General features: G+C 63.5%; 2 protein-coding genes across 5 annotated transcripts; both read left to right on the top strand.

Moving 5' to 3' along the window:
- Positions 1-417: 417 nt before the first annotated feature.
- FZR1 (fizzy and cell division cycle 20 related 1) lies at positions 418-22,728 on the top strand. 4 transcript variants are annotated; one of them, XM_064574497.1, is made up of 14 exons: positions 419-613; positions 12,724-12,846; positions 14,382-14,507; positions 14,614-14,677; positions 14,761-14,888; positions 15,341-15,423; positions 15,805-15,988; positions 16,701-16,766; positions 17,253-17,355; positions 17,451-17,635; positions 17,749-17,982; positions 18,249-18,353; positions 18,946-19,047; positions 19,444-22,728. In XM_064574497.1, the coding sequence occupies exons 2-14, from the start codon at positions 12,778-12,780 to the stop codon at positions 19,483-19,485; spliced, it is 1,491 nt and encodes a 496-aa protein (XP_064430567.1). In that variant the 5' UTR covers positions 419-613; positions 12,724-12,777; the 3' UTR covers positions 19,486-22,728. The 4 variants fall into 4 exon arrangements, with proteins under 4 accessions (XP_045719303.1, XP_064430567.1, XP_064430574.1 ...); XM_064574504.1 differs by having other exon boundaries at positions 420-613; positions 18,946-19,038; XM_064574514.1 differs by lacking the exon at positions 419-613 and adding an exon at positions 1,695-4,535.
- Positions 22,729-22,944: 216 nt separating this feature from the next.
- On the top strand, positions 22,945-26,129 carry TEKTIP1 (tektin bundle interacting protein 1). The gene is made up of 4 exons (XM_045902269.2): positions 22,945-23,358; positions 25,393-25,631; positions 25,730-25,855; positions 25,951-26,129. Exons 1-4 carry the CDS (start codon positions 23,246-23,248, stop codon positions 26,127-26,129), a joined length of 657 nt encoding a protein of 218 aa, XP_045758225.1. The 5' UTR covers positions 22,945-23,245.
- Positions 26,130-26,267: the final 138 nt, after the last annotated feature.

Here is a 26,267-nt window from a genome sequence, read left to right as displayed (position 1 = left end):
CCCGGCCCAGACAGGCACCTGCTGTCGACCCATCTGCGCCTACCACGCAGTGCGCCTGCCCTCATGGGGCGTGGGTCTGCCTGCCCTTGAGTGCCCGGCTCTGCGACTGTCCTCCACTAGAACCGCGTCCTAACTGAGCAGAGCCATTCCCGCACATCCCACGCAGCCGGGCTCCTCGGGGCCCGGGAGAGGCCGCCGGCCTCGGTCGCCCATGGCAACGCGTGGCGCCGCGCTTCCTGTATTGATTCGAATCACCAGCTACGTCACGTCCTCCCGAGATGCCCGACGCGCGCAGGCGCAGTCGCGCCGGGTGGGCGGGCCGGGGCGCGGCCCCGGCGCGAGGCCCGGGCGCGAGGGGGCGTGGCGGGGCGTGGCGGCCGCACGCAGCGCGCCGGCGCGGGGGCGTGGCCGGCCGCGGGAGCGCGCGCGGCGGAGGAGGGCTCCGGGAGGCCGCGGAACAGCGACCGCCGCCATATTAAGGAGCGCGGAGCCCGGGGTCCCGTCGGCGGCGGCCGCGGCAGGACCGGTGGAGCTGCGGGCGGCGGTGGCCGGCGCGGCGCGGCGCCGCGAGAGGCGGGGTCGGCGGAGCCAGCGGGCGACCGGAGCGAGCCAGGTGAGGCGGCCGGGGAGTGGGGACCCGCCCCCCGGGCCCGAGCCGCGACCCCCTCCCCCCGAGCCGGGCAGGGCCCGACGGCGGCGCGGGCCTCCCCCCTCCGCCCCGACACCGAGCCGGCGGCCCCCACGCTCGGGTCCTCCGGGAGCCGGCCAGCCCCCCTGGACGCCGCCCCCCGTGCCGAGCTGGGCCCGGGGTGACCTCCGCATGTCACCCCCGCCTTCACCCCCAAACCCGGCCCTGCATGAGCGCCCCAGCCCGAGCCACCTGCAGCCCAGCCCTCCCCCCGCAGCTCGCGTCCGAGGTCCGCTTGTAAACGGGGCGGAGCTGTCCCCCAGAACGGCTCCGCACCTCTGGCCTCTCGAGCCCGCCCCTTCCAAATCGGACCGTCCCAGCCCAGGCCCTGCCCGGATCGAGACTGCCCCCCGTGGCTGTCACGACACAGCCGGGCTCGAAGCAGGCCCCCTTCCCCCGCTTCGTGGCCCTGGAACAGGTAGACGGAGGCGTGGAGACCTTGTGTGTGTGGGCGCCCCTCTGGGTTCCTGGCACCCAGGAGCACTTAGGCATCGCCGTTTGAGTGCATCAGTGACCCCCTCGCTCCCAACCCCACTGCCTTCTGCGCCCCCAGCCCCCCAGCTTGACCCCATCCAGCTGCCATCCAGCCCGTGTCAAGCGCTCCATGTGGGCCCTGACCCCACCAAAATCTGAGACGACCTGTCTCTGCCCGGCTACCCTCCCGGCCCGGAACCTCCTGCCTTTTCCTGTAAGCACCCGCCCGACGGCCGGAGCCCCCAGGTGTGGAGTGCTTCCTCCCATCACAGCCATGTTCCCGCACTAAAAACTGCAGACCCCCACCCGTTGGTCCTGCACTGTCTAGACCTGCCCCCCACCCAAAGCCGGAGACCCTCCGCTGTGCAGCTGTCTAGCCTAGACCTGTTTCGTTTTCCCCTGGAAATCCGCCCCTCGCTCAGGTGCCTGTCGTGCTGGGAGCTAGCCCCCCACCCCCACCCCACTCCAGTTCAGAGGGATGACCTCATGCCTCCCTCTGGTGAGGCCACACCACACCCTCCGTCCCGCCCCGCCCCGCCCCGCCCCGCCCCGCCCCGCCAACTTCTTACTATACTTTAGACGGGGAGGATTTACCAAAAGAAAAACAATCCATCTCAACATACACAGCTGTTCCCCTTACCCCAGGTTCGGGGTAGGTGAGAAGGTCTTTGAAATGAAGGAGGTTGGGTGGTCTCTCCTGCAGGGGGGAGGGGATTTGCACGCTAGAGGCTGATGAGATCTCCTGGGGACGGTCCCCAGAATGGTGCATTGTCCCCTAGAACGCATCCTAGGCTGTTGTTCGTGCAGAACTTCTCATGGGCCGTCTTGGCCTTTGAGGTCGTGGGCCCTTCTGTTTCAACAGAAACTGCTAGACTGGCGTGCCTTCTGAGCCCCAGAGTGCACGCAGGTGTGCTGGTTGTTACAGGCCACTTTCCGAGTGAACAGGGTTCCATTGCTCCAGGAGGGTTTTGTTGGGGATTATGGGCTCTCCCCCTCTGAAAATCAGGCTTCTGGCCCTTGGACAGCCCTTGGCTCAAAGGACAGTTGCTTTGCTGGGTGGTGGACAGTGTCCAGGGAGCTAGCTGTGCTGGCCATTTGGGCCCCCGGGAAATCTCAGACCCTGTGGCCCAGCCGGTGGCAGTGGCTGTTTGGGGCTAGGGGAGAAGTGCCTGGAGGCAGATGGGGAGGCGATGAGTCTTCAGAAGCCAGTCTGCCTCCATTCTCACACGAGGCCCTCTCTTTCAGCAGGAAATCTCCCGGTGCTGTTTGTTGGGGCCCCTGGCCTGGCGGATTTGGGGACCAGAGTGGGGTTGGTCATGGGGACTTTTTGCTTGGTAACACTGAGCAGCAGGGTGAGGATCCCAAATGGTTCTGTTTGGAGGGCCGATCCTGGAGACTCATGTCAGGTGTCAGGATCAAGGGACTTGGTCTTTAGGAACCAGCGAAATGGCACTGCCGTTGTAATTCTGTTCTAGAGCAGAGGTTCTCCACTGAAGACATTGGTGCTGTCTGGGGGTGTCTGTGGTGATCACGACCGGGGGTGCTCCTGGCATCGAATGGGTGGGGTCAGGGATGCTGCTGCCCCACCCCTCTGCCCAGTGCTCAGGATGGCCCCGAATATCAGCAGTGCCGAGGGGGAAGATCTGGGGACCGGAGTTCAGTCCAAGAGCCCTGTGAGGGCAGGGACTCTGCGCCCCATAAGACTGGAGCTCAAGAACCCTGGCTTGAGTGGGTGCTAAAGGGCGGGGACAGCCAGAGGGTAGGGTATGTTTGGCCCATTCCGGGAGTTGGCACAGGGAGCTGATGGCCTTCAGAGCGAGGGAGGGAATAGTAGGCCGCCCCTCTTCTGCCTAGCAGCTTCCCGCCGTCCAGTTTCTGATCCATCACAGGCCCCAGCAGCCTCCCCCTTGTCAGGTCCACTCGTCACTGCCCTGGCCAGCTCTCACTCCACCTGCCCAAGATTTGGTGCATGCGGAGTGGCTGCAGGCGGTGGGTGGTTGGAGCCGGGCGCATCCTGCGGCTCGCACACAGTCAGGGCTCCTTCTCGTGTGGCATTGACGTTCCAGACGGGGGACATCCGTGCCTCCAACCGCCATGCATCCTTGTGTCCTTGGCAAGTGACTGCTTTCTCCTACTGTGGCTCCCTCACTTGAGATTGGGACAGGAGCACATGACTCGGCCCTGCAGCCTCGAGTGGCTTAGTCCTCGACCCCCGAAAGTGGACTGTGGACTCCACTCTCTTCCTGGCTTCCTACACCTTCCCGTCAGTGAGCAGCCTCCTCCACTGGCTCTCCTTTTCATTATTTGCTGAATTTTTGTTGTTAACAGATCTATTCAGAAAGAATTCCCATGCCATGTGATTTAGTGATTTAAAGTACACAGTTCAGTGGTTTCCAGCTTTTGCATCTATCCCATTAATGCCAGAACATTCTCATCCGAACAAACCTCCTTCCCTTTACCTATCAGTCCTCTGCCCTCCCCAGCCCCGGCAACCACTGCCCCATTTTCTGTCAGGATGAGCCTGTTCTGGACGTGTCACCCACGTGGACTCACACCCCGTGTGGCCTTCCGTGTCCGGTTCCCTCCCTGAGCGTCGAGGGCTTGGGGTCCGTCCCCGGGGCCGCGCGTGTGGGCGCCTGGCCCATCCGAGGCCGAGTGATGTGCTGCGTGGTGGGTGGACGCTTGGACTGTGTCCACCTTTTGCCTGTTGGGACGAGAGCCGCTGCGAACCGTTGAGTGCAGGTTCCTGTGTGGTGACCCTTGTTTTTGATCTGAACTCCGATGCTTCTCTGCCCTCGGCACACTTTCTTGGCGGGCACACTTCACTTCCTGTCCTCGTTTGCTGCGGCTGCCCGAGGCTGGCTCCAGAACTCCAGGCCCACGTGGCCAGTGCCAGTCAGCATCTGGGCGTCCTCCAGGCACCTGGGTTGAGTTAGCCCAGAAGAGGTCACTCTTTCCTTGAACCTTTCCCGCGCCCGGCCTCTCGGGACCGCCCGCTTCCTCACCTGGACCGGCAGGCATGGTCCTGCTCGCCCCGCTCCCCAGTGCTCTGCCCGGTCTGCGCGTGAGGCTGCCTTCAGTGCACAGAGGCACAGCTCCCGCCGCTCCCCGCTCCCCGTGCTGCCCCACCCCCCTGCCACTAGCCCGGGGACGCCACCCGGGAGACTGCTCTTCTGGCTGGCCTTACTTTTCCCTCTTCCTGCCCCCGGCACGGCCTCACCCAGCCTCCCCGAACCTCTGTGCAGTTCTCTAGGGCAGCAACCGCTCCTTCCAGATCCCTGTGCCTTTTTGCACAAGCTCTGTCCAGAGGAAGGAACCACCGGCTTGTGCGGGATGCATCGGGCTGTATTTGCGCAGTGCCCTACAATAAGGAGTAAGCAGAGGCGGGCTGGGTTGGAGGTGGCATCGGGGGAGGATGAGGGAGCAAGGGCAGGGGCAGACTGCTGCGCAGAGCTTGTCTGTCTGCACTTACGGAAGGCTGAACAGTAAGAGAAAGGTCAGCGCTGGTCTCTTGAGCCTGAGGGAAGCCACTCTTCCCCCTGAGGATTCCTGTAAACCAGGGGTTCTCCACTGGGGGCAATGTCTGGGGATATTTATGGTTGTCCCGGGGGGGTGTTCTGGCATCGAGTGGGTGGGGGCCAGGAGTGCTGTTCCACCCCCTGCCATGCCCGTGACGGCCCCCCACAGAGAAGGACGTGGCCCCGGTGTCACCAGTGCCAGCAGATGGGGTTGGGGGTCCTTGCCCTAAACGTACTAGGTTTTAGGGTTTTCCTTCTGCCCCTACCTGGGACCCAGAAGTGGGATCCGTGGCGAGACATATTGAGGAAGCACTTTCTGATGCTCAAGGCTGCCTGTGAGAGGGTGAGCTCCTCGTCCCTGCAGGTGTGCAAGCAGATGCCATTGTGCGGGGGCTCACTCCGAACCCCTTTAAGGCCCGTCCAGCCTTGAGATCTGGCTCTCTGACATAAACCACAGCTGCAAACACGAACGTGAGCATAAATCGTTTGGGTGCTGTTGCCAGGTCATCCTTCCTTTGCGTAGGGGTTTGCGTGCTCTGGGCTGCTGCGGACCCTGACGGCCTCGTGGGCTGGATGTCTCACCCCGTCACACGGAGAACGGGCGTCTTGCAGCACCAAGGGGTGGGGGGCGAGCGGCCTCACCTTGGGCACATTTCTGGGGCTTCGTGCAGCAGTGCCTGCCTGGGGAGCCGCAGTGTCTCTCGGGCCGTTGTCACAGGCTGGAAAGGGAGAGCCTTTGGTCCAGAAAGCCACGTCCTCTAGACTGCCAGCCTGGGGCAGGGGCAGGACTCCTTGGTGAGCCCCAGGGCCTGTCTGCACAGAGCGAGTGGGGAGTCAGCCTCAGCTGAGTGACTGCACGCATGCTGGAACGTGCTCCTCGGGGGCCCCGACCTCCAGGCCTCCCCAGAACTAACTTGACCCTCAGGCTGATGCACATCAGCCCCGGAGGGGAGGCACGTTGTCTCGCTGTCCTGTGTCAGGCGCGGTCCTTTTTGATTCCAGCTCTTTTGGGCCTTGTCTTTTGCTGTAGTGAGAGGCGATGGACCACTAGCTCATCGGGTTCCCTCTGCTGGGTGGGGTCTCCCTGTTCAGAAGTCCCTTTCGGAGCCCAGGAGCCTAAGTTCTAGTCGATGTCTGGAGACCACGGCCAGGCCTCCCACCACCAGCCTCACGTCTTTTACTGACTGCAGTCTTCCCTCCTCTGGGGTGGGGGGTGGGGTGGGGGGGCGCTGTGGTGAGGGAGGAGAAGGGGCTCCACCTGGCCCCCAGCCTACCGCTGTGGCCGCCAGGGCACCTCCCCTGCCACATAGCCCACACATGCTGCGGATGGAGGAGCAGGAAGCAGGCCCATCTGGAGGCTGTTGTGCACCTGTCCCCGAGCGGGGGGATCAGCCACCCCTTCCTAGCATCTCCTCTGGGTCAGGCCCTCCACTAGCTGCTTCACAGAAGTCCCGCCCACTTTCGTAGCACCGTAGGTGGTGTTCTCCCGTTAACCCAGGTCGGAGAGAAGTTGCTTGCCCAGAGCTACTGGGCCAGTAGGAATGGAGGCTGGGACTCAAAGCCAGGTGTGTCCTTCTCTGGAGCGAGCCCCCCCACTCGTTCTCTGATAGACCTTTCTAGGACGGCGTGGTGTTTGGGTTGACCGGTGGTGGGGGAAGGAGCTGTGAGGGCTGGTTCCAAGCCTGCCTGAGCTGAGGCAGAAGCAGCAAAGCCAGAGGCTTGCATGTGAGCGGAACATTGGACAACTCCCCCTTTTTCTAGTTGGGTCTTCCTCATGTGGTACTTTCCCAGCCTTTTAGAGAAAGGCTGAGAAAAATACAACCAGCCCCTGGGCGCCCGGCAGGACGCTCTCATCTTCCGCAGGAGGAAAGGGCTGCTAGTCAGGTAGTCTGAGAGCGCCAGGAGCTACCCCGGGGTCTCCTGCAGCCTCCGCCTATGGATCTCTCCCACGGGTGCATGCGTCTCTGGAGATTTCAGGGGCCTCGCGAAGGGCTGTGCCCCTTGGTGCCAGTTCCCAGGGAGCCCCCAGCCATTTACCAGCATATTCCTAATCGGTGGATGGTTCCCGCAAGAACCAACCAGCGGATATTCACGTGTGATGTGACGCCCCACTCCAGAGCAGGCCTTCGCTCCGGTGCTGGGCCTGGGGACCCTCCCACCTGGGGGAGCGTCGTGATGTGAGCAGCCATGGGCAGGAGGGTGAGCGTGGGTGCTGGGGCTACATTTCCTGGGGAGGATCCCAGCAGGTTCCTCCTTTGTGAAGGGGAGGGAGCATTGCACCTGGGGGCAGAATTAAGTACAGGACCTGGAGCTACACTGGCCCGCTGCTGTCATTGTCCCACGGGGCCAGGAGCAGTATCCTGCTCACCTGGGACCCTGGGCCCACACGGGATGGGGCAGGTGGGTGGTAGCAAGTGCCACCTGACCTCTACCTGTTGGCAGATACGGCTTCCCCCACAGAAGCCGGAGTTACCCTCACCCAGGACAGTTTTGCTGGGGGACGCTGGGTGGTGTCAAGGACATCTGTGGTCGTCACAACGGGGAGAGCCTCTGGTGTAGATAATTTCATAGGTAGCCACATCCAGACCGGCGTCACCCTCAGAACACCGAGTCACGAAAGCCCTGTTGTGGGGGCTGTTTCATTCCTTTGGCTTTTGCTGAAGAGCCTTACAACATCTAAGCCAGGAGGGACCGGTTTTTCGAGATGAGCAGGACCTTGGAGGACTTGAAATTTGGTGAGCGCTTCTGGAAGCAGAGTGCTCCGTCTTGGGGGCCCCGGGGCCCGGCATGAACTTGGGAGGAGATGTGGGTGCGCTGTGCTGCCCCCAGGCCTGGAGGGGAGACTGTTGCCTCTCCATGCCGCCGCCCTTGCTGTGCCCCCCCCCGCAGCCGCCCCCACTCCAGGAGGCTGGGAGACGTTTGGAGGCGCCGTGTGCTGTGTCCTCGGTCCTTGCTCACACCAGGCCCAGACCACGTGTTTTGTCGTCTCCCTCATCAGCTAGCCTTCCTGGCCTGGCCCAGAGTGTCTCTGTCCCTCAGCACTGTGAACATTCTGGCCGGACCACTGGGGGGGGGGTGGCTGAGCAGCAGCCCCGGCCCCCACCCCTCAGTGCCAGGAGCACCCCAGTCGTGACAACCACACAAGTCCCCAGACACCGCCCCATGTCCCCTGGGGGGCAGGATGGCCCCAGCGAGAACCACCGGGTCCTACCTAGAGTGGGCCGTCTCTGCGAGTGCTCAGTGGGTGGAAACCATGTGAGCAGCGCACTGCGGGGCTGGTTGGGTGAGGTCAGGGGCTAGCGGGGAGCTGCAGAGAAGGCTGCGCCCTGCTCCATGACTGCTGGTGGGGATCGGCTTGCTCTCAGAGAGCTCTGGGCCTGGGGTGAGTGAGGAGCGGAGCACGGCCAGTGCACGGAGTGCGGCCCTGGTGCTTGGGCGACCCCTGACCCGTGCAGACCCCAGCTTTCGCTGTGAGGGAACCTCACTGTTGTCCTGTGAGGTGACAGGGCTGCTGCCTGTCTCCCAGAAGAGCGGGCTTGGAGGTTGGAAGCTTGTCTGGGACAGTGGCCTGAGGTCGGTCTCCTGGCTCTTCATCCTGGGGGCCACGTTGGGGGGAAGAGGAGACGCCCTTCTTAGGGGTTGGCTTGGTAGGTGGGCAAGTCCCCCAGGGACAGTACCCAATGGAGGGGACAGTGGCAGCGAGTGACCGAGGGCTCTGGCCCCCGCTCACCTGACCTGGACACCAGCCTCCCCGGTCAGCTGGGGGAGCTCGGGGGGCGCTCACTGCTGCCTTCCCGGCTCTGTCTCGGGCTCGGCCTGCGGACGGCCCATGCTCCGGACTGCTCGCCAACAGAAGAGTCACTGCAGGCTCGCAGATACTTTATTAGGACGTTCTCAAGTGTGCGGTGAAGGCGGCCGAATGTTGGGTGCCCTGCCAGCCATGCTCCACCCCTGGACCGGGGCCTCAGAGTCCAAGAAGTGCAAACAGACATGCTTGGGGAAGCAAGGCTCCTTCCTGGCCTGTTGTCCCCCACCCCCAGTTCCTCTCCCCTGAGCTGACCTGTGCTACTGGGTTCTTCCCCCGCCCTCCGGAAGTAGCTTGTTGGCACGGAGCTGCACTCAACATGCGTGGGGCTCGCTGACCGCCCCCCCCCACTGCCCTCCCACTGCCCTGTGCCCTAGTGGGGACAGGAGCCTCACGCCACCACGTCAGCCCTCGCCTTCCGCTCCCACACGCAGCCTGCAGACAGCGTCCTTGTCCACGTGATATTGCACACACAACTATTACGGGCGAATTCTTGGAAGTAGAGACACCGCATCAGAAAGGATGTGCGTTTTAAATTTGGAAAGCAGCTGCCAAATTGCCTTCCTTGGAAGTCGGGTCTCAGCTCCTGCCAAGGAGCGCGCGTGCCTGCCTTCTGTGTTGGCCTGGGCGGCCGGGCTGTGTCAGCTGCCTGGAAGCTCGGGGCTAGGGACCTGCCGCCCTCCGGCTGCCGGCCAGGGCGCGTTGCTCTCAGGAACGCCATGCTCACACCCTTCACCGCTTCGGTATCTCCCAAGGCTGGCAGGTGTTTTTCCCGCTTGTGTCGTCTTTTTAAATAAAACCGTTTGTGGTTTGTCTTGTCTTGTGGACGCTTTTCGTTTCTCCTGGGACTTGCTGTCCATGTGACAGATCAACCCTGCTGGCCTCACAGGGAGTCACCTGGGGACATAAGCATGGTGGCCTTGCTCTGTGAATGGGGGGCTCTGTTTTCCACTGGAAGCGAGCTTGCCTGGGCTGAGATTTAGACCCCCGTAGCCCACAGTGTGACCATTCCCGGGGCTGAAAGCCCTCGTTCCCTCGCACCCAGAGCCCCACCGGCCCTGAGCAGCCCTACTGGGGGAGAGCAGGGCAGGGGCATCCGCTGAGCATATGGACTGAGCATGGCCTTCACCTGGCCCCCCTCAGGGCTCTGTGTCTGGTGGGTGGCGGACAAGGCTCCAGCCAGGGCCGGCCAGGGTTGACTCCACACACGGTTGGCAGAGGGATGTTAGCTGCTTCTCTGGTCCTTGTTTCCTTGTCTGCAAGGTTGGAGGGGGCAGCTGCCTGGCCCAACTCTGGTAGAGTACCCACTGATGGTAGAACTGACCAGAACGGAGCCATGTGTCCCTTCTTCTTCCCTGCCAAAAATCCCACTGGGGATTCTCGGTCCTCGAAGTGGACGCTGGCCTCCTGGAACTCAGCCCCCGTTTGCATGTGGCCTAGGCTCCCCCTTGGGAAACACCATGTCTTCTGAATGGGCATTTCCAGCCTGGACAGAAACTCATGGCCATGCTGCCCCAGGAGTGGTCCCTGTGGTGAGGATACACATTGGGGTTTGTCCTGGGGCAGGCCAGTAGGTGGGCTTGGAACTGGACAGGAAGGAGAGGCTGGGGAAGGAGCCTCACCCCCAGAGAAATGAGGGAGGCTTGAGGGTCACAGCCATCCCCCACTTCTGGACTCCACTCTGTGACAAATGGGCTAAACCGGTCTGGGGACCTCTGCCAGGGCACACAGGGTACATGCAAGGTGGGGGGCTATGGCCAAGAAGGGGATTGCTGCTCCCACAGGTTTACCCCAGATGGAGGGCCTCAACCCCACTTCACTCACAAAGCAGGAGGCCCGCTGTGTGGCCCCGTGGGGACGACGGGGCTGGGGGAGCTCAGAGGAACTCCAGGCCCAGTGGAGGGAGGCCCCTGGGGGCAGGTGGGCACAGATGTCAGGCCTGTGGGCAAGAGCCCCTGTCCGTGCCCTCATGTGACCCTGGGGTGTTGCTGCCCCCGGCTCAGCCGTCACGTGTTCATGTGCGTGTGCGGCCGCGCACTGAGAGCGCCCACTAACGTGGTAACGGAACGTGGTGTGGGACACCCAGTGGTGACTAGGGGCCATGCTCATGTTCCTGTGAGTCTGATCCACCTGGCTTGGCTTTGGGCTGGACCACACCAGGCCAGCCCTCCATGTCCCCCCGTCGCAGGTGAGGGTAAAGAACTCAGCAGGCTCACGCTGGTCCTTCAGCCACGTGCTGTACCCGGTCTGTCCGCCGCAGGCCCAGGAACCCATCAGAGAGGCCATTTGGGGATGTTGAAAGTAGGACTTAGGGAGGTTGGCCTGAATGTCTCCTCGTGTGGCCACAGCTGGAGAGGTGTGAGTGGTGTTCCCCCAGGTCTGCTCCCTCCTGGGTGCCACAAAGCTAGTACTTTCCTTGGGTGTCTTTGTTTGAAGTTTACTTATCTGAGAGAGAGCACAAGCAGAGGGAGGGCTGGAAGGAGAGGGAGAAGCAGACTCCTCGCTGAGCAGGGAGCCCGATGCGGGGCTTGATCTGCGACCCCAGGATCATGACCTGAGCCAAATGCAGACACTTAACTGAGCCACCGAGGCGTCCTCAGGTGTCTTTGTTTGAAAGGGCAAACGTTCTCTCTGGTCTACTCTCTGTCTCTGTGCACGGGACCCTCTGGGGAGCCCCTACAAGTGGGATTGCGCAGGATGTGTCCCTCGTCTGGCTTCTCGCTGAGCGCGGTGTCTTCCAGGTGCATCCATGTTGGAGCAGGTGTCAAAACAGCTTTTCCTTTTAAGGCTGAATCACATTTCAGTGTGTGGATGGACTGCACTGTATTTATCCTTCATCTGTGGGGAGACACTTGGGAGTCTCTGTTTTTTTGGCTGTTACGAATAACGCTAGTCAGGACACGAGAGTCCTAGTCTCGGTGTGGGTCTGCCTTCCTTTCTCCAGGGCATATACCTAGAAGTGGAATTCCTGGGTCACGTGGGTGTGTGTGTGTGTGGCGAGGAGCTCATGGGGATGGGGTGGGGAGTTGGTGCTTCCTGGGGACAGAGTCTCAGTTCGAGAGGATGAGAAAGTTCTGGAGCCGGATGCTGAGGGTGTTCGCAGAACCGCGTGAGTGGGCTTCATGCCGCTGAGCTGAGTGTGCACTGAAAATGGTTACGATGCTACAGTTTCTGTTACGTGTCTCTTACTGTAATTTTTTTTTTTAAGCCAAGCGTTGACTTCTCCAGGGTGCTACACCTCGGAATTCGTAAACTTTTAATTTTTGGCCAGGTTTTGCTTTTCAGTTTGGTGATATTTTCCTGTCCCAGCCCTGGGCTGCAGCCAGAGTAGCAGAGGGACGGTGACTGTGAGCGTGCGGGGGGTCTGGGGTGAGAGCAGGTGCTCCTTGGGAAGCTGCAGTCCTCTGAGCACCCCCTGTGCCAGGCTCTGTCCCCCGAACTCTTGCTTCAGCCTCCAGAGGCTCTGCGGTACCTCCAAGGGGAGGCACGGCTGGCAGACATTTCCCATTGGTTTCTGCAAGCAGCCGCTGGCTCTGGGCCCGGTGTCAACCCTGCGGTGAAGAGCATCGTTCTCTCCGCGGTGGCCGCTCGCTCCCCCTCGTGCTGGACAGCGCTCAGCCCTTTCTTGCTGCATGTGCTCCTTGTAGAACATTCTGCTGCTACCTCCCCTCTTCTCACTCCTTTTAGAGAAGGCTTCTGAGCTGGGTTGAGCGCAGGGGGGGGTGGGTATGAGCTCTACAAAGGGGTGCTGTTGAACCCCACCCGCTTGCACACATGGTCCTGCAGGGTGAGGACTATGGCCCCGTTCTTGCTTTAGGACACAGAGGCTTCCCCACTTGGAGGAACCCATGCTGGGACCACTTCAGCCCTTGTTCAGCCCCCCCCCCCAATCTCAGGGCTGGATGTGGTTTGGGGGGCAGTTTGTGGCCTCAGGATCTGAAGGAGGAAGGCAACATGATGGGGTGCATGGGTTGGAGGGATGGTCCTAGGGCGAGCTTCATGGCCCAGGAATAAATGAGAGACTTGCACTAACCAGGATAAAGGCCAGGGGGAGCCCTGGTCTCTCCCCAGTCCTCCCTGTCACATCCCGCTGTGGCTTCCCTCACCCTGGTTCCCGGGAGGGAGGTCCTACACGTGGTGGGGGGCCTGGCCATCACCATGGAGTTCCCTGGGGTCACCAGGCAGTGGAGGGGGCTGCTGCCTACTGGTGCTGACCTCTCCTGCCCTTCCTGCCCCAGGCTGACCTTGGCCGGCTGACGTTGGCCGGCGGGCTGGGCCTGCCCTGCGTCGCCATGGACCAGGACTATGAGCGGCGCCTCCTCCGGCAGATCGTTGTTCAGAATGAGAACACGATGCCCTGCGTGAGTACCTGGACCCCACCCCCGCTGGCACTGTCCTGGCTCCACGCGGGGGCTGGGTGGGGACTGCAGTGAGCCGCTGGGCTCCACCCTGCAGAGGATGGGGTGCAGGGCAGGTGAGAGGCACAGCCACACGCCAGGGAGTCCCCTCCTCGGGCTTCCTGCGCGCCTCCTGCTGCAGGAGCCCACATGGGCCGTCAGCTTCCAGACCCCTGTTCCCGTGGGGCCGCACTCAGGACTGAGGAGGGGGGCAGGGGAGGTGAGCTGCTCTCAGTTTCCAGAGAGGGAGGTGAAGGGCCCAATGTCTCCGAGCTGGGGTTCAGAGCTGTGGGGCTGGCCTCACCGGGCAGAGGTGTGATGGTGGCATGAGGTGGCCTGGTCCTTATCTGCGGGGAGCCAGCAGCATTTGGGGGCGCCTCTTTCCTGTACCCCACCCCCTCAGCCACGCTGCCTGTGTCATGGGCTCCTGACCGGTCCCAGGCTGTGCTCGCTGCTCCGCTCCACGCTCTCTGAGCTCTGCGCCGGGCAGTCGAGGCCTCCACCTGTGGTGTCTCAGGGCCACGCTCCTTCTGGGGGGCCTTTTGGGGGAGCCCCTCCTGCCTCCCCCAGCTGCTGGTGTGGCCGGCAATCCTTGGTTTCAGAGCGACCACTCCCTTCTCTGCCTTGTCTTCGTGTCCCCTTCTCTGTGCATGTCGGCACTCAGAGATGTCGGCATCTCTGACTCTTAGAAGGACACGGAGCGTGGATTTGGGGCCCATCCCACTCCAGCGTGGCCTCGTCTTACCCGGAGGACACCTGCAAAGACTCTGTGTCTGAATAAGGTCACATCCCAGGTGCCCGGGGATTAGAACTTCAATGTGTCTTTTTGGGAGACACAGTTCAATCCACTGCAGATCCCTTATAGAAAAAGGGGCATTTCGGGGCGCCTGGGTGGCTCAGTTGGTTAAGCGACTGCCTTCGGGTCAGGTCATGATCCTGGAGTCCCGGGATCGAGTCCCGCATCGGGCTCCCTGCTCAGCGGGGAGACTGCTTCTCCCTCTGACCCTCCCCCTCTCATGCTCTCTGTCTCTCATTCTCTCTGTCTCAAATAAATAAATAAAATCTTTTAAAAAGGGGGCATTTCTGGGACAGTCGAGGGGGGTGGGCTGGTTTTCTGGGAACCGTGCCCCCGCGTCCACTCCCCAGTTCTGGTGAGTGACTCGCGGTTGCACGGGGGACCGTCCTTGCCTGATGGAGATGGGGCTGACGGGGCGGCAGCTCTCTGCGCACAGGGACCAGGGTCTTCGGTCTGTACTGTGCCCTCTGCCGCTCGCCGGTGTCCGGCCTCCCGGACCAGGGAGGCCAGACCGAGCACGTGGCTCACTCACCGTCTCACCTCTGCCACCCGGATTTCTAAACTCGATCCTCTGGGTCAGCGGCCAGAGGCCGAGTGCAGGGAGGCAGGCCAGGCCTGGCCTCAGGGTCTGAGAGGGGAAGCTGGCCTCGGCCCTGCACACTGAGGGCTCCGCAGCACCAGCCCAGCCCCTCTGTCCTTGCAGGTGGCAGAGATGCGGCGAACCCTGACGCCCGCCAACTCTCCCGTGTCCTCCCCCAGCAAGCATGGAGACCGCTTCATCCCTTCCAGAGCCGGGGCCAACTGGAGCGTGAATTTCCACAGGATCAATGTGAGGGGCTGCCCAGAGGGCAGCGGGGCAGGGCCAGGGCCGGGGGGCCGGTGAGCCGGGAGCTAGCTCCAGCTGGCCCTGCCTCCTTTGCCCCCGTCTCCCACAGGAAAATGAGAAGTCTCCCAGCCAAAACCGGAAAGCCAAGGACGCCACCTCAGACAACGGCAAAGGTCAGGAGTCAGGCCCCCCCACCCCCCGCCCCGCATCCCGGCCCCCTGCCCCTGCCTGGCCTCATGGAGCCCCCTGCCTGCAGACGGCCTGGCCTACTCCGCCTTGCTGAAGAACGAGCTGCTGGGAGCCGGCATTGAGAAGGTGCAGGACCCTCAGACAGAGGACCGCAGGCTGCAGCCTTCCACGCCTGAGAAGAAGGGCCTGTTCACGGTGAGCCAGCCGGCCCGGCTCCCCACTTGCCCTCCCGCGCTCACCCTGGGAGCCGCTTAACCCCACGCCTCTAACCAAGGCTTTGCTCTCCTGCTGCCACGAAGGCAGTGCTGGGCCAGGTGCCAAGTTCACGGTCCTGAGCCTCGGGGCAGCCCCCGCGCAGTGTTGGAAGGAGCCTGGTTTGGGTCTCCTGAGAGATGGCCAAGGGGGCTCGTGGCCATGGGGGGCAGCGGGGAGGCCGACACGGGCGAGTCACTGTCCAGACGACACCTCAGGCCCGAGGCCTGGTTGGCTTCTCTGAATGCTTCTCACCAAAGCTCATCCCGGGTTCGGTGCACACCCTGCCCTCCTGCCCAGCCTCCGGCAGCGCGGGGGCACCAGGGCTTCGGGCGGGAGGTCCCTGAGCTCGGCCGAGGCTCCACTCAGCAGGTGTCCCCCTCCCCTGCCTCCAGTATTCCCTCAGCACCAAGCGCTCCAGCCCTGACGATGGCAACGATGTGTCTCCCTACTCCTTGTCCCCTGTCAGCAACAAAAGGTGAGTCTGAGCCTGTGGGGGTTGGGACAGGGCAGGACAGGCAGCCAGGCGGTGCTTGGGAGCCAAGATTGGTCCGAGAACTGTGCTCAGGGGGGCAGGGGTGGCTCAGGGGGCCTCCCTGGGGATGCACTGCAGGCTCAGTGGCCTTGGGCCCAGACGGGAGTCAGGGATGGCTCCCCAGAGGAGGTGCCGGGCAGAGGGCATTGTGTGGCTGTCAGAGCTCAGGGAGGTTGGTGGCCACTGGGTCACCCGTAGCTTTGGGATCACATGGGGGGCAGAAGGCGGGGCGGGATGAGCAGGAGACCCCAACGGGGGGAGCCTAGTGCTCCTAGGGCTGCAGAGGAGGAGAGGAGATCACGAGGTGGCTCTCCCTCCCTGCAGTCAGAAGCTACTGCGGTCGCCACGGAAACCTACCCGTAAGATCTCCAAGATCCCCTTCAAGGTCCTGGACGCACCAGAGCTGCAGGACGACTTCTACCTGAATCTGGTGGACTGGTCATCCCTCAACGTGCTTAGCGTGGGGCTGGGGACCTGCGTGTACCTGTGGAGTGCCTGCACCAGCCAGGTGGCGCCACTGAGCGAGCGTGCGTTGGGGGGGTGGGGGGATCAGGCAGGACTGAGCCAGTCCCCAGGGTCCAGGGCAGCACCAGCCGCATGCCCCCAGGGCCTACCCCTTCCTGCGGGGGGGCCGCAGCCTCCCCAGTTCCTCCGTGTCAGCAGAAGAGGGATGGGGTCTAGGCCCAGCACAGCCTGGGGACTGCCATGAGGGCCGCGTCCTTGGTGGTGGTCCTCACACCTGCCTCAGCAGTAAATCTCTTGGAGTCGCTGCTGGGGTTCAGGGCCTGCAGGGCAGGAACCCACTGCTCTTTGAGGTGGGCTGTTTTCGGGAATAAAACCAAATGCAAGTGGGTTCCAGAGGAGGCTGAAGCTGCCTCAGAGAAAGGGCCACCCCTCAGCACATGACAGTCTGTGGCCTCCGCCTGCAGCATGGTGCCCTGGTCACCCCCCCCCCCCCCCCCCCCCGCCTAGGCTCTGTGCAGTCTGTAATCCCCATGCTGTTGTGTGGCACCCCCCCCCCGCCCCGGGGTGCAGCCTCCTGAGCACCCCGGCCACATTGCCCCGGGTCTCAGCACTGACAGCAGTGCGCGCGGGCCTGAGGTATTCCCGAGCAAGTGAACGGTGGTTTGGGGGCGGACAGAGGGAGGAACAGATGGGGAGGGCCTCGGAGGCCCGGCGGGCAGCCCGTGGCTCACACCGCCTGCTTCCCATCTCCCCAGGTGACCCGGCTCTGCGACCTCTCAGTGGAAGGGGACTCAGTGACGTCTGTGGGCTGGTCTGAACGGGTCAGTACCCGGGCCCTGTCCCCCAGCTGGGCAGGGCTGGCACTGGGGACATCTGACCCGGTCTCCCTGGTGGGGGCCCTGCCCAGTGCTGAGGGGGCTTCAGACCCCAGCCTGGAGGTCACTCGTCTAAGCTGCAGGAGTGGCCTCAGCACCCCTGCCTGTCCCCAGCCTGGGTTACAGTGATGGGGCTCCTCAGACTTGGTCCCGTGCGGACTGCCCCCCCCCCCACGCGTGGAAGCACACAGATGTTCAGTGTGTCAGCTAGAGTGTCTGTGTGACCCATTTTCCCAGAGGGTTCCAAGGAGGGGTATCCTCTTGGCCCAAAGGAACTCGCAGAGAAGTGGGATGCTTCCCCCAGAGCTCATCCTGGGTTCGGTGCGCAAGGCCCTGCAGCAAGGAGGGAGAAGAGAGCCAGGGTGGCCAGTCAGGGAGAGGGCCCTGCGCCTGGGCCTGATGCCCACTCTCTCCCCGTGCGATTCGTTCTAGGGGAACCTCGTGGCCGTGGGCACGCACAAGGGCTTTGTGCAGATCTGGGATGCGGCTGCAGGGAAGAAGCTGTCCATGCTGGAAGGACACACGGCTCGTGTCGGTGAGGAGCCACCTGGGCCCCAGGGGGCAGGTGTGATCTCGGGGGGGCGGGGGGGGCCAGGACTCAGCCTCCCTTGCCCTCTGCCCGGCCTCCAGGGGCGCTGGCCTGGAATGCTGACCAGCTCTCGTCTGGGAGCCGGGACCGCATGATCCTGCAGAGGGACATCCGGACCCCGCCCCTGCAGTCGGAGCGGCGGCTGCAGGGCCACCGGCAGGAGGTGTGTGGGCTCAAGTGGTCCACGGACCACCAGCTCCTCGCCTCGGGGGGCAACGACAACAAGGTAGGCGCCCCGGGGCCCCCGCCCTCCCGGCCTCGGGTCGTCCCTTCCGTCGCAGGGCAGGGGCGATGCGGGTGCTGTCCGCGGCGGGGGGCCTCACGTCGCTGCCCCTGCAGCTGCTGGTCTGGAACCACTCAAGCCTGAGCCCTGTGCAGCAGTACACGGAGCATTTGGCAGCCGTGAAGGCCATCGCCTGGTCCCCACACCAGCACGGGCTGCTGGCGTCCGGTGGTGGCACGGCCGACCGCTGCATCCGCTTCTGGAACACGCTCACGGGGCAGCCTCTGCAGTGCATCGATACAGGCTCCCAGGTGTGCAACCTCGCCTGGTCCAAGCACGCCAACGAGCTGGTGAGTGCGCGCCTCTCCTCGTGGCTGGAAGGCCTTCAGAGGCCCTCTGTGAGGAGCTGGGGGCAGACGAGCCCGGTGTCGCAGGCGGGAGGTGGGGGGAGCACCAGACAGGCTCGCAGGGAGCGAGGGCGGTCACCTGTGGCCTCCGCGCCTTGCCCAGCGAGCCCAAGATGGTTCCCGGGTGGGTGCATCGGACCACCTGCGTCTGAGCCCCAGGGCCCCAGAAGGGGGGCCTGAGTTCCGACAGTGCGCGCTCCACCCCCCAGGTGAGCACACACGGCTACTCGCAGAACCAGATCCTGGTCTGGAAGTACCCGTCCCTGACCCAGGTGGCAAAGCTGACCGGGCACTCCTACAGGGTCTTGTACCTGGTGAGTCTGCCCCGCCCGGGGTCTGGAAGAACACCACTGTCCTGTGCCCCCGTGCAGCCCCTGCCTCCGCGTCCCCCTGCCCGGGCAGCCTCCAGGCCTGGACAGCAGGATGGGCTCCTGTCTGCACGGCCAGGTTGTCCCACCACCCGGAGTCTGCTTTCCCGAATCCCTACCCTTCCTCCACTCTTTTGTGTGTTTTTGGACATGCACAGAAAGAAATCTCGCTAGGTAACCCAGGTCTGAGCCCTCGGCTGATCTCTGATCGTTTCACCAGATCGCCATGTGCTCTGGCTTGGACGAAGGACCCCTCCTGTCTGCAGATGTGCTTTTTTTTTTTTCTTTTCAGAACAAAATGTTTTGTGCTTAAAACCCACTTATCATTTGTCCGATTTTACAGAACAGACTCTTTCTCCTTGCAGCGGGTGGGGGGCGGCCTTGTGTTTTGACCAGGGTGCTCTAACCACGGCTCTGTTGTGTGGCCTCGGTGGGGCCTGTCCCCCGCCCCTGGCTGCATTCCGGCAGCCCTGTCCGAGTAGGGCTGCCTGCAGGGCATAAGGCCAAGGGTGGGGGGTCTGTCTCCTCCCTTCCGCAGGCCATGTCCCCTGATGGAGAGGCCATAGTCACTGGTGCTGGGGATGAAACGCTGAGGTTCTGGAACGTCTTTAGCAAAACCCGTTCGACAAAGGTAAAGTGGGTCGGTATCAGAGCCAGATGTTCCCCCACGCGCGTCCCTCAGCCTGTCCTGGGGGCTCCCCTCCCCCAATCACCCAACCAGCCCATTTACCCCGTCGGCTCTGGTCTCCCCGGGAGGCTCCTCTGGGACGCCCATGTCCCCTCTGTCTCTGCTCCCGCCTCGCCGCACAGCCCCAGCCGCGTGGCACAAGGCACTCAGAGCCTGGCTCCCCCACCCCCCGCCTCGGGGTGCTGGGGAAGGTGCCCACAGGCTCCCCTGGCCCAAAGCCTCGCATGCCCTCCAGGCAGAAGTTCCTTCCCCAGCGCCCTGATGGCCTGGCCGAGCGGCCCGCGGTTACTGGGAGGTGAGGTCGCCCAGGGGCTGCGGGCTCAGCAGTCCCTCCTGTGTGCCCTGCAGGAGTCCGTGTCAGTCCTCAACCTCTTCACCAGGATCCGGTAAAGCCTCGGGCCTCACCGTCTGGGTCAGAAGAGTCCCACCTCTCATCGGCGTGCATGGACCCTCCCCTCCCCAGCACGCGGTCCCTAGAGGAGACAGCCGGGGCGGGTGGGGAGTCGGGCCTGGAGAGATCCTGAAGATTCTCATTAAAGCCTGATTGTGAACCCTGGCAGCCGGTGTTTGGGGCGGGGACGTGGCCGGGCCCCAGCAGGGACCATCTGTCTGGCTGCTCAGCTCGGAGCACGATGGACGCCTCCTGGGACCCAGCCTGCTTCCCTCTGCGTCCGCCGCTTCATCGTCGGGGCTGCATGCTCTTCCCAGAAGCACGTGCTCACCGTCACCACCGCCATCACCACTCACGCCTACGGGACAGACAGCTGGACGCCAGGCCGCTCAGATGGGGCTGGGCAGACGGCTGGGGTCGGCCCATGGATCAGAGGGACAGAGCCACCTGATAGGTTTCTCTGTGGCCAGTCCCACCGCCCTTGCCCCGGCAGCCACGCCGCTGACTTCCTCGGGGGCACGGCGCCACGTCAGGAGCGCGCCCCAGGCAGTGTCCAGGCCGAAGGAGGTCATCTCGAGATGGACTTGTTGTCTGCAGAAAATGAGACAGGCCCGCTCTCTGTGTTGTGCTTACCCTGACCCCGCACTGTCCTTGTTACTAACGGGGGTCACGGCCCTGTTTTATCCCCAAGCAGGACTCAGGTGCTTGTGGCTTGCTGGGCAGCTGGTCAGGGTGACCCAAGGGCAGAATCGACCCTAAGGGCCGGGTCCTGTGGGCATCTGGCCCCTCCTCCCCAGCCCCTTCCCCTACCCCAGGCCACCCCATTGGGTCCTGTCCATCTGTGCCATTGCCGTGGGGCAGCCAGGGGAGGAGGCACCCGTAGGTTCCTCCAGAAACTTCCTGAGCTTCCCCCAACCCACTCTGCTCTGTCCGCAGCTGCCCGTGAGCCCATCTCCCTCCTGCCTCATCTCCAGACCAGGAGACCAAGAGGGAGGAAGGGAGGGTCTGCATGTGGCCGGGGGCATGAGTAGCAGTCCTCCCCCTCCCCCTCCCCTCCCCTCCTGGATCACGGGGTGCTGATGGAGTGGACAGGGTGGGGCAGGCCTGGGCTGGGGGAGTCCAGCAGAGCCCCTCCGGGTCCCATTGGCCTTGTGCCCCCCTCCGTTGGCCATGTGTGTGCACATGTATATATGTACTTGTGACTTTTCTTTGGACTTGTTTGTGTTCTTGTAGGTTGGTCCCAGCAAAGTTTCAGGCTGGTGGGGAAGGAGCAGTGGCTCACCCACTACCCACGGGGGGGGACAGCGCTTACCGCTCCCGATGAGCTGAACCTGCCTGAACCAGGGGAGCGGTGGGAGCCCGCCGCCCCAGCCCCAGGCCCCGCATCTGCCTGCCGCGGGACGGACGAGGGACAGTGTACATAGATGTGTGTGTTTTGATTGGTCAAGTTATTTTTGTTTGAGTGTTTTTTTAAGAAAACAGCCCTGACTCGGCCACGCGCTCGCCTTGTGCAGTTGCCGGAGCCTAGGAGCTGGCTGTGCCTGGGACACCGTGCCCCCCGGCCTGGAGGACCCCCGCCTGGCGGACCCGCGCCTGGGAGTTGGGACAGCGGGGCGGGAGTCTGCGTGGGGCTAAGTGCACGGCAGCGGACGGGGGGCGCCTGGTGCAGAGCGAGCCTTGTTTCTTGTGAAATGCGTCGTCGTCATTAAACCAGTTGTGGGTTCATGCACTGCTAGGGCTGGCTGTCCATCTGTCTGGTCCCCAGCTGGGGTGTCTAGATGTCGCACACGGGGGCAGGCAGCTCGTCCTGGCTGAGCTGGTTATGGAGAAGACTCACGGGCAGTCTACAAGAGGTGCCGGTGACCCCGAGTTCAGGGTCCCCTGGGGCCGAGGACGGGGGTGTGGCCAGCGCTTGTGGCCCAGCTAGGGTGTGGCTGCTGTGGGGAGGAGGCACCCCCCTGGCTGCCATCTGGAAGGGGGAGAGTAGGGCGGGAGTGGCGGGGTAAAGGGAGGGCCGCGGGCGGAGGAGCAGATGAGGACGGGGGGGGGGGTGTTAGAGGTGAGGGGGCCGCACAGCAGCTGTCAGGTGGGGCACACGCTGCTGCCCCCTCCACCTGACAGATGGGGAAACTGAGGCCAGTGGGTGACCTCGCTGGCCCAGCATCTCAGGGGAGGCTGGGGGTGTGGGGGGCAGGCAAGAGTTGTTTCTGTTGATCCTTGCATGTGGCTTTTGTGGGAAAGGGAAAGCGATTTAGTAGTAGTGGGGGGGGTGAGGCAGGGGCCTGTGGGGGGCAGGGAGGCCGCAGGGGAGGACGTGGGGGGGCGGCAGGAGTGGGGGCTGAGGACGCCCGCGAGGACCATAGAAGAGGGGGATTTGGAGGTGATCAAGGGGAGCAGAGGGTCTTGGGGCTGGAGAGGAAAGCCAGCCCAGGCCAGAGGAGTGGTGACTGCAGCAGGACCCGGCAGGTCAGGGGCCCCAGGGGTTCCGGAGAAGAAGGGTGAGCCCCCCCTACAGTGAGCAGCTGCCCACGGCTGGCCAGCACCCAGGCCCTTCCCTGCAGGTGAGGAGCCCTGTCCTGGGCAGTGGGGACCAGAGAGACGACCGCAGCGCCTGCCCTCGTGGGCCCCAGCTGTGGTGGACAGTGAGAAGCATGTGGCTGCGACGGGGCAGGAGGCCCTGGGGTGGGGCACCTGTGAACCCAGGGACGGAGCCGAGTGATCAGGGGCCCAGAGAGCAGGGAGTGGGGGTGGGGGTGCGGACAGAGGGCACAGTCCCTGCGGAGGCTCTGGAGCTGCACAGGGGAGGGGACAGGGCAGGGGCGGCAGGGCCTTGGGGACCACAGGGACGACTTGGGCTTCTACCCCTAGGCAGCGGGAGCCCTGGGTGTGCACCAAGAGGGAAGTGGGGAGACTGCGTGAGACCCAGCAGCAGGGCCGGGCACGGAGCCAGGAGGCGCGGCCCAGGCAGCCAGGAGCAGGTGCAAGTGAGGGGCAGGCAGACCTCCAGTTCTTGCTACCGTTGTCGTTACTGTGGTAAAATATGCATTACCATTTACCATCTTAAGGCATGTAATTCAGTGATTTTTGGTACATTCATGAGGTTGTGCTGCTGTCTCTAGCTCCAGAACATTCCGTAACCCCATCCCATCAGCTGTCACTCCCCCCACCCCCACCCCCGAGCCCCCTTCCCATCCCTGGATGTGCCTGTTCTGGATGTTTCACATAAATGGACTCACACCCCGTGTGGCCTTCCGTGTCTGGTTCCCTCCCTGAGCGTCGTGGGCTCGGAGTCCGTCCCCGGGGCCGTGCGTGGGGACCGTGGTCTGTGTGTCCGCAGTGCGGTTGCGGACTGTGGACCGAGCTGCTGTGCGCGCATGCCTGCAGGTCTTGCTCTGAGTGTAGCTCAGAAGCAGAAGAGGGGCAGGGTTGGGGGTGAGGAGGGAGGGCTGGGAATGGGGGGGGGTCCCAGCTGGAGCTCCTGGAAGGGTGCGCTGGATGGCACGGCCCAGAGAGCCCGTGGGGCTGTTCTGAGGGGCCCAGAGAGGAGGAGGTGGGAGCCTGGGTCGGGCACAGGGAGCCCGGGGCTCACGGCCAGCGCCTCCCCCGTGCCTCCCCCCGCCTGGCCCTGCCATCCTGCCATCCTCCGCTGGGGGAGGGAGGGAGCTGTCTGGATGGGGGCCCGCGCTGGCCAGTACCGTTGCCAGGACACCAAGGGTGGCCTTTGTCGCTGTCAACAATGGCCCCACAGGCCTTCCAGGCATGAGAGCCCCTGGGGACCCAGAGGCAGACATGCAGACCCTGCGGCGGGAGGCTGCCAGGCCCTACGTCCCCCGGGGGACCCTCGAAGCAGATTTCCCAGCACCTCTGTACAGGTGAGTGTCCGCCACGGCCACGCGCCACCTCTGTGTTTCGGGCCTGATGGCATTTGGTTTGGCTTCTCTTGCGTGTCATTTGCTCTTCAGTCAAGGCACGTTGGTGCTGTACCCTCGCCCCATCCTAACCTGGCTGCACCCCGTATCTCCTGGCCCACCTGCACCTGGTACTCCCCTCCCCACCTGGGGCCAGAGCAGGGCGTGCGTGGGCACCGCAGGTGAGGGGTCCGCTGTGGGCATGGGCACGGCCCGCAGAACTGACCAGGTCTCTCCAGGAGTCTTCTGCAGGGACACGGGGTGCCACTAAGGAGGCAGCTGCAGCCCAGTGCAGGTGGGCGTACAGAGGCCCTGGGGCCTGAGGGAGCAGCTCTCCCAGGCCTCCCCGTTTTAGTGCCTTTCTGGCAGTGCTCGGTGCCCTCTGAGGACACGTCACCCCGATCTGTGCCCCTGTGTCACATAGCCTTCTCTGTGTCCAGGCTCCCCCTTCCAAGGACACCAGGCACTGCACGAGGGCCAGCCCAGCCCCACAGGCCCGCAGCTTAGCAACTGTGTCTGCTGAGACTGTTTCCCAGTGGGGTTGTTCTGAGATACCAGGTGGGCATGGATCTGGGGGGCCCTTTCACTGCAGTGGCCTGGAGAAGTGCACCGTAACGGGGGACGGTGCAGACGTAGGAAGGCAGGTGCCCGTGGGCCGCCCCACTGCACGTCTGTGCTGCAGAAGGGGGACGCGCAGCACGCGCTGCAAACCCGGGTGCAGGGGCCGGCGGCCCTGGCTGTTTCCAGGGGCAGGAACTCTCTGGACTGCGGACCAAGCAAGCATTCACTTGGGGGTTTCTTCCAGTTCTAAGGTGCTGCTCTTCATTTGTTAAACTGACGTTTGACCGAGAGAGACCTACTTCTCATTGTTACGTTAGACCATAGTCCTTGTGTTTTACAAGTTCCGTGCACGTTACGGTTCAGAAGTGTTCGTTTCACGAGGGCGGGGTACCCAAGATGGTGAAGTTCCCCTTTGAGCGCGTGGCAAACTCCGTGTGTGTCGGGTTCCCGAGACTGATGTCCCAGAACCTTCCAGGCTCACCCACCCTCGAGGAGACCTGTGGGTTTCCAGTTTTCCGTGATCTCTGGGCCGTGCAAGGCGCAGGTGAAAGAGCCTGTGGTCAACAGCGCCCCCGACCACCGGGGCGAAGCGCCTGCTCGTCCTTCTCTTCTCGGGCAGTGTTGCTACTACCAGGCCTTCAGGAAGGAACGGCCACTTGAGGTTTCTGCCCAAGCAAGTTTCCCTGCAGCTTTAGCAGCTTTGGGGGTTTCTTCCACTTCTGGGTTTTTTTTTCTGCTTTCATTTTTAATGGTACCACATAGAGATTCAAATTTTTTTTTTTTTTAAGATTTTATTTATTTATTTGACAGAATGAGAGAGAGAGCACATGAGAGGGAGGAGGGTCAGAGGGAGAAGCAGACTCCCTGCCGAGCAGGGAGCCCGATGCGGGACTCGATCCAGGGACTCCAGGATCATGACCTGAGCCGAAGGCAGTCGCTTAACCAACTGAGCCACCCAGGCGCCCTAGAGATTCAATTTTTAAGATTTTATTTTTGAGTCCTTTCCACACCCACCATCGGGCTCAAACTCACGACTCCGAGATTGAGTCGCACGCTCCCCCGACTGCACCACCGGGCGCCCCTCGACCTTGATCGTTGTTAGCGTACTTCCATCTCTGCACTGCAGCCCTGCTCCTTATGCCGTTCCCTGCTGCCCCAGGGCCTTTGTACGCCCACCTGCACTGGGCTGCAGCTGCCTCCTTAGTGGCACCCCGTGTCCCTGGGGGATGGGCCAGAAGTGCTGACATAGTGGAAGGTTTAATGAGGGTCCTGGGGGGTTAGAGGGGCGGGGACTACAGGGCTTAGCACCCCCTCTCCTCTGCCAGGCTGGGCCGGGGGTGTGCACGCCGGCAATGCAGGGCAGAGGGTGAAAAGGCCCATTTGAGGGCAGGGGCGGGCCCCAGACTCAGCCTCTGTCTCCTGCCCTCACCCCCTCAGCGACGACTACCTGTCCGTGGAGGGGCCCCGCTGGACACCGGCCACCAGGCAGGCAGTGCGCTGGAAGTACGCCCCCATGGGGCACGACGCCGCCGGTCAGCTGGGCTACACCGGCCTGACCAATTCCGAGTCCCGGGAAGCCTGGTACACGGTCCCACGGGCTCCGGACAGCCCATACCGCGAGGCCTACACGCGATGGCATGGACATCACAGCCACCGGGAGCAAAGCATGCCCCCCGGTGAGTGCTCAGCCTGGCCTGCCCCCCCCCCCCCCGCCCCGGCCAGCCCCAAGGGGACGGCCAGGGCCACAGATGACCTCCTACCCGCCCCCCAACAGCCTACACGCAGCGCCTCCGGGAGACCGCCTGGTACGACCCTGTCCTCCCTGCCCAGTGCAGGGCCCCCAGCACGCGGTGGGGGAGCACGCTGTGGCCGGACAGACCCAGCCGGGGCAAGGAATACGGTGAGAAGGCGGGGGCGATCGGGGAGAGCCAGGCCACCTCGGCTGGGGCTCAGAGTGCCCGGCGACAGGAGGTGACCTGGGTCCTGGCCCCACAGTGGTCAACAGGCACTGGTACCGGGCGGAGCCGCCGTGGCAGGGGTCTGACGACATGCCGTTCCTGTCAGCGCCCCGGTGCCTGCGCCACCCCACGCAGAACTACAGGCAATGGGACCTGGAACCTTACTGTCCCTCCACCATCCAACGGCCCCCATCCGTCTACACGCCCACCCACTGATAAAGTTCATGCTGCCCGACACCGCCCGCTGCAGGGACTCCACCCCCGTGCATCTGTCCACCTCTGGGGACCCCGGGGACCTTGCGTGATCCAGCGGCCAGATCAAGGGAGCCCCCAACCAAGACCCCAGTGACCAAA

This window comes from Mirounga angustirostris, unplaced genomic scaffold (assembly GCF_029215605.1).
Source record: "Mirounga angustirostris isolate CCGP_5_RB_7025 unplaced genomic scaffold, mMirAng1.0.hap1 SCAF_1, whole genome shotgun sequence".
NCBI lineage: Eukaryota > Metazoa > Chordata > Mammalia > Carnivora > Phocidae > Mirounga > Mirounga angustirostris.
This window is presented reverse-complemented; position numbering and strand designations above follow the sequence as displayed.

Bases quoted from the DNA above. Each gene is read 5' to 3' on its own strand.
- FZR1 (XM_064574497.1), top strand. From the start codon at position 12,778: ATGGACCAGGACTATGAGCGGCGCCTCCTCCGGCAGATCGTTGTTCAG. The intron at 14,678-14,760 runs GTCAGGAGTCAG...CCCTGCCTGCAG, and splicing joins CACCTCAGACAACGGCAAAG to ACGGCCTGGCCTACTCCGCC. The intron at 14,889-15,340 runs GTGAGCCAGCCG...CCCTGCCTCCAG, and splicing joins AGAAGAAGGGCCTGTTCACG to TATTCCCTCAGCACCAAGCG.
- TEKTIP1 (XM_045902269.2), top strand. From the start codon at position 23,246: ATGAGAGCCCCTGGGGACCCAGAGGCAGACATGCAGACCCTGCGGCGG. The intron at 25,632-25,729 runs GTGAGTGCTCAG...GCCCCCCAACAG, and splicing joins GGAGCAAAGCATGCCCCCCG to CCTACACGCAGCGCCTCCGG. The intron at 25,856-25,950 runs GTGAGAAGGCGG...CTGGCCCCACAG, and splicing joins CAGCCGGGGCAAGGAATACG to TGGTCAACAGGCACTGGTAC.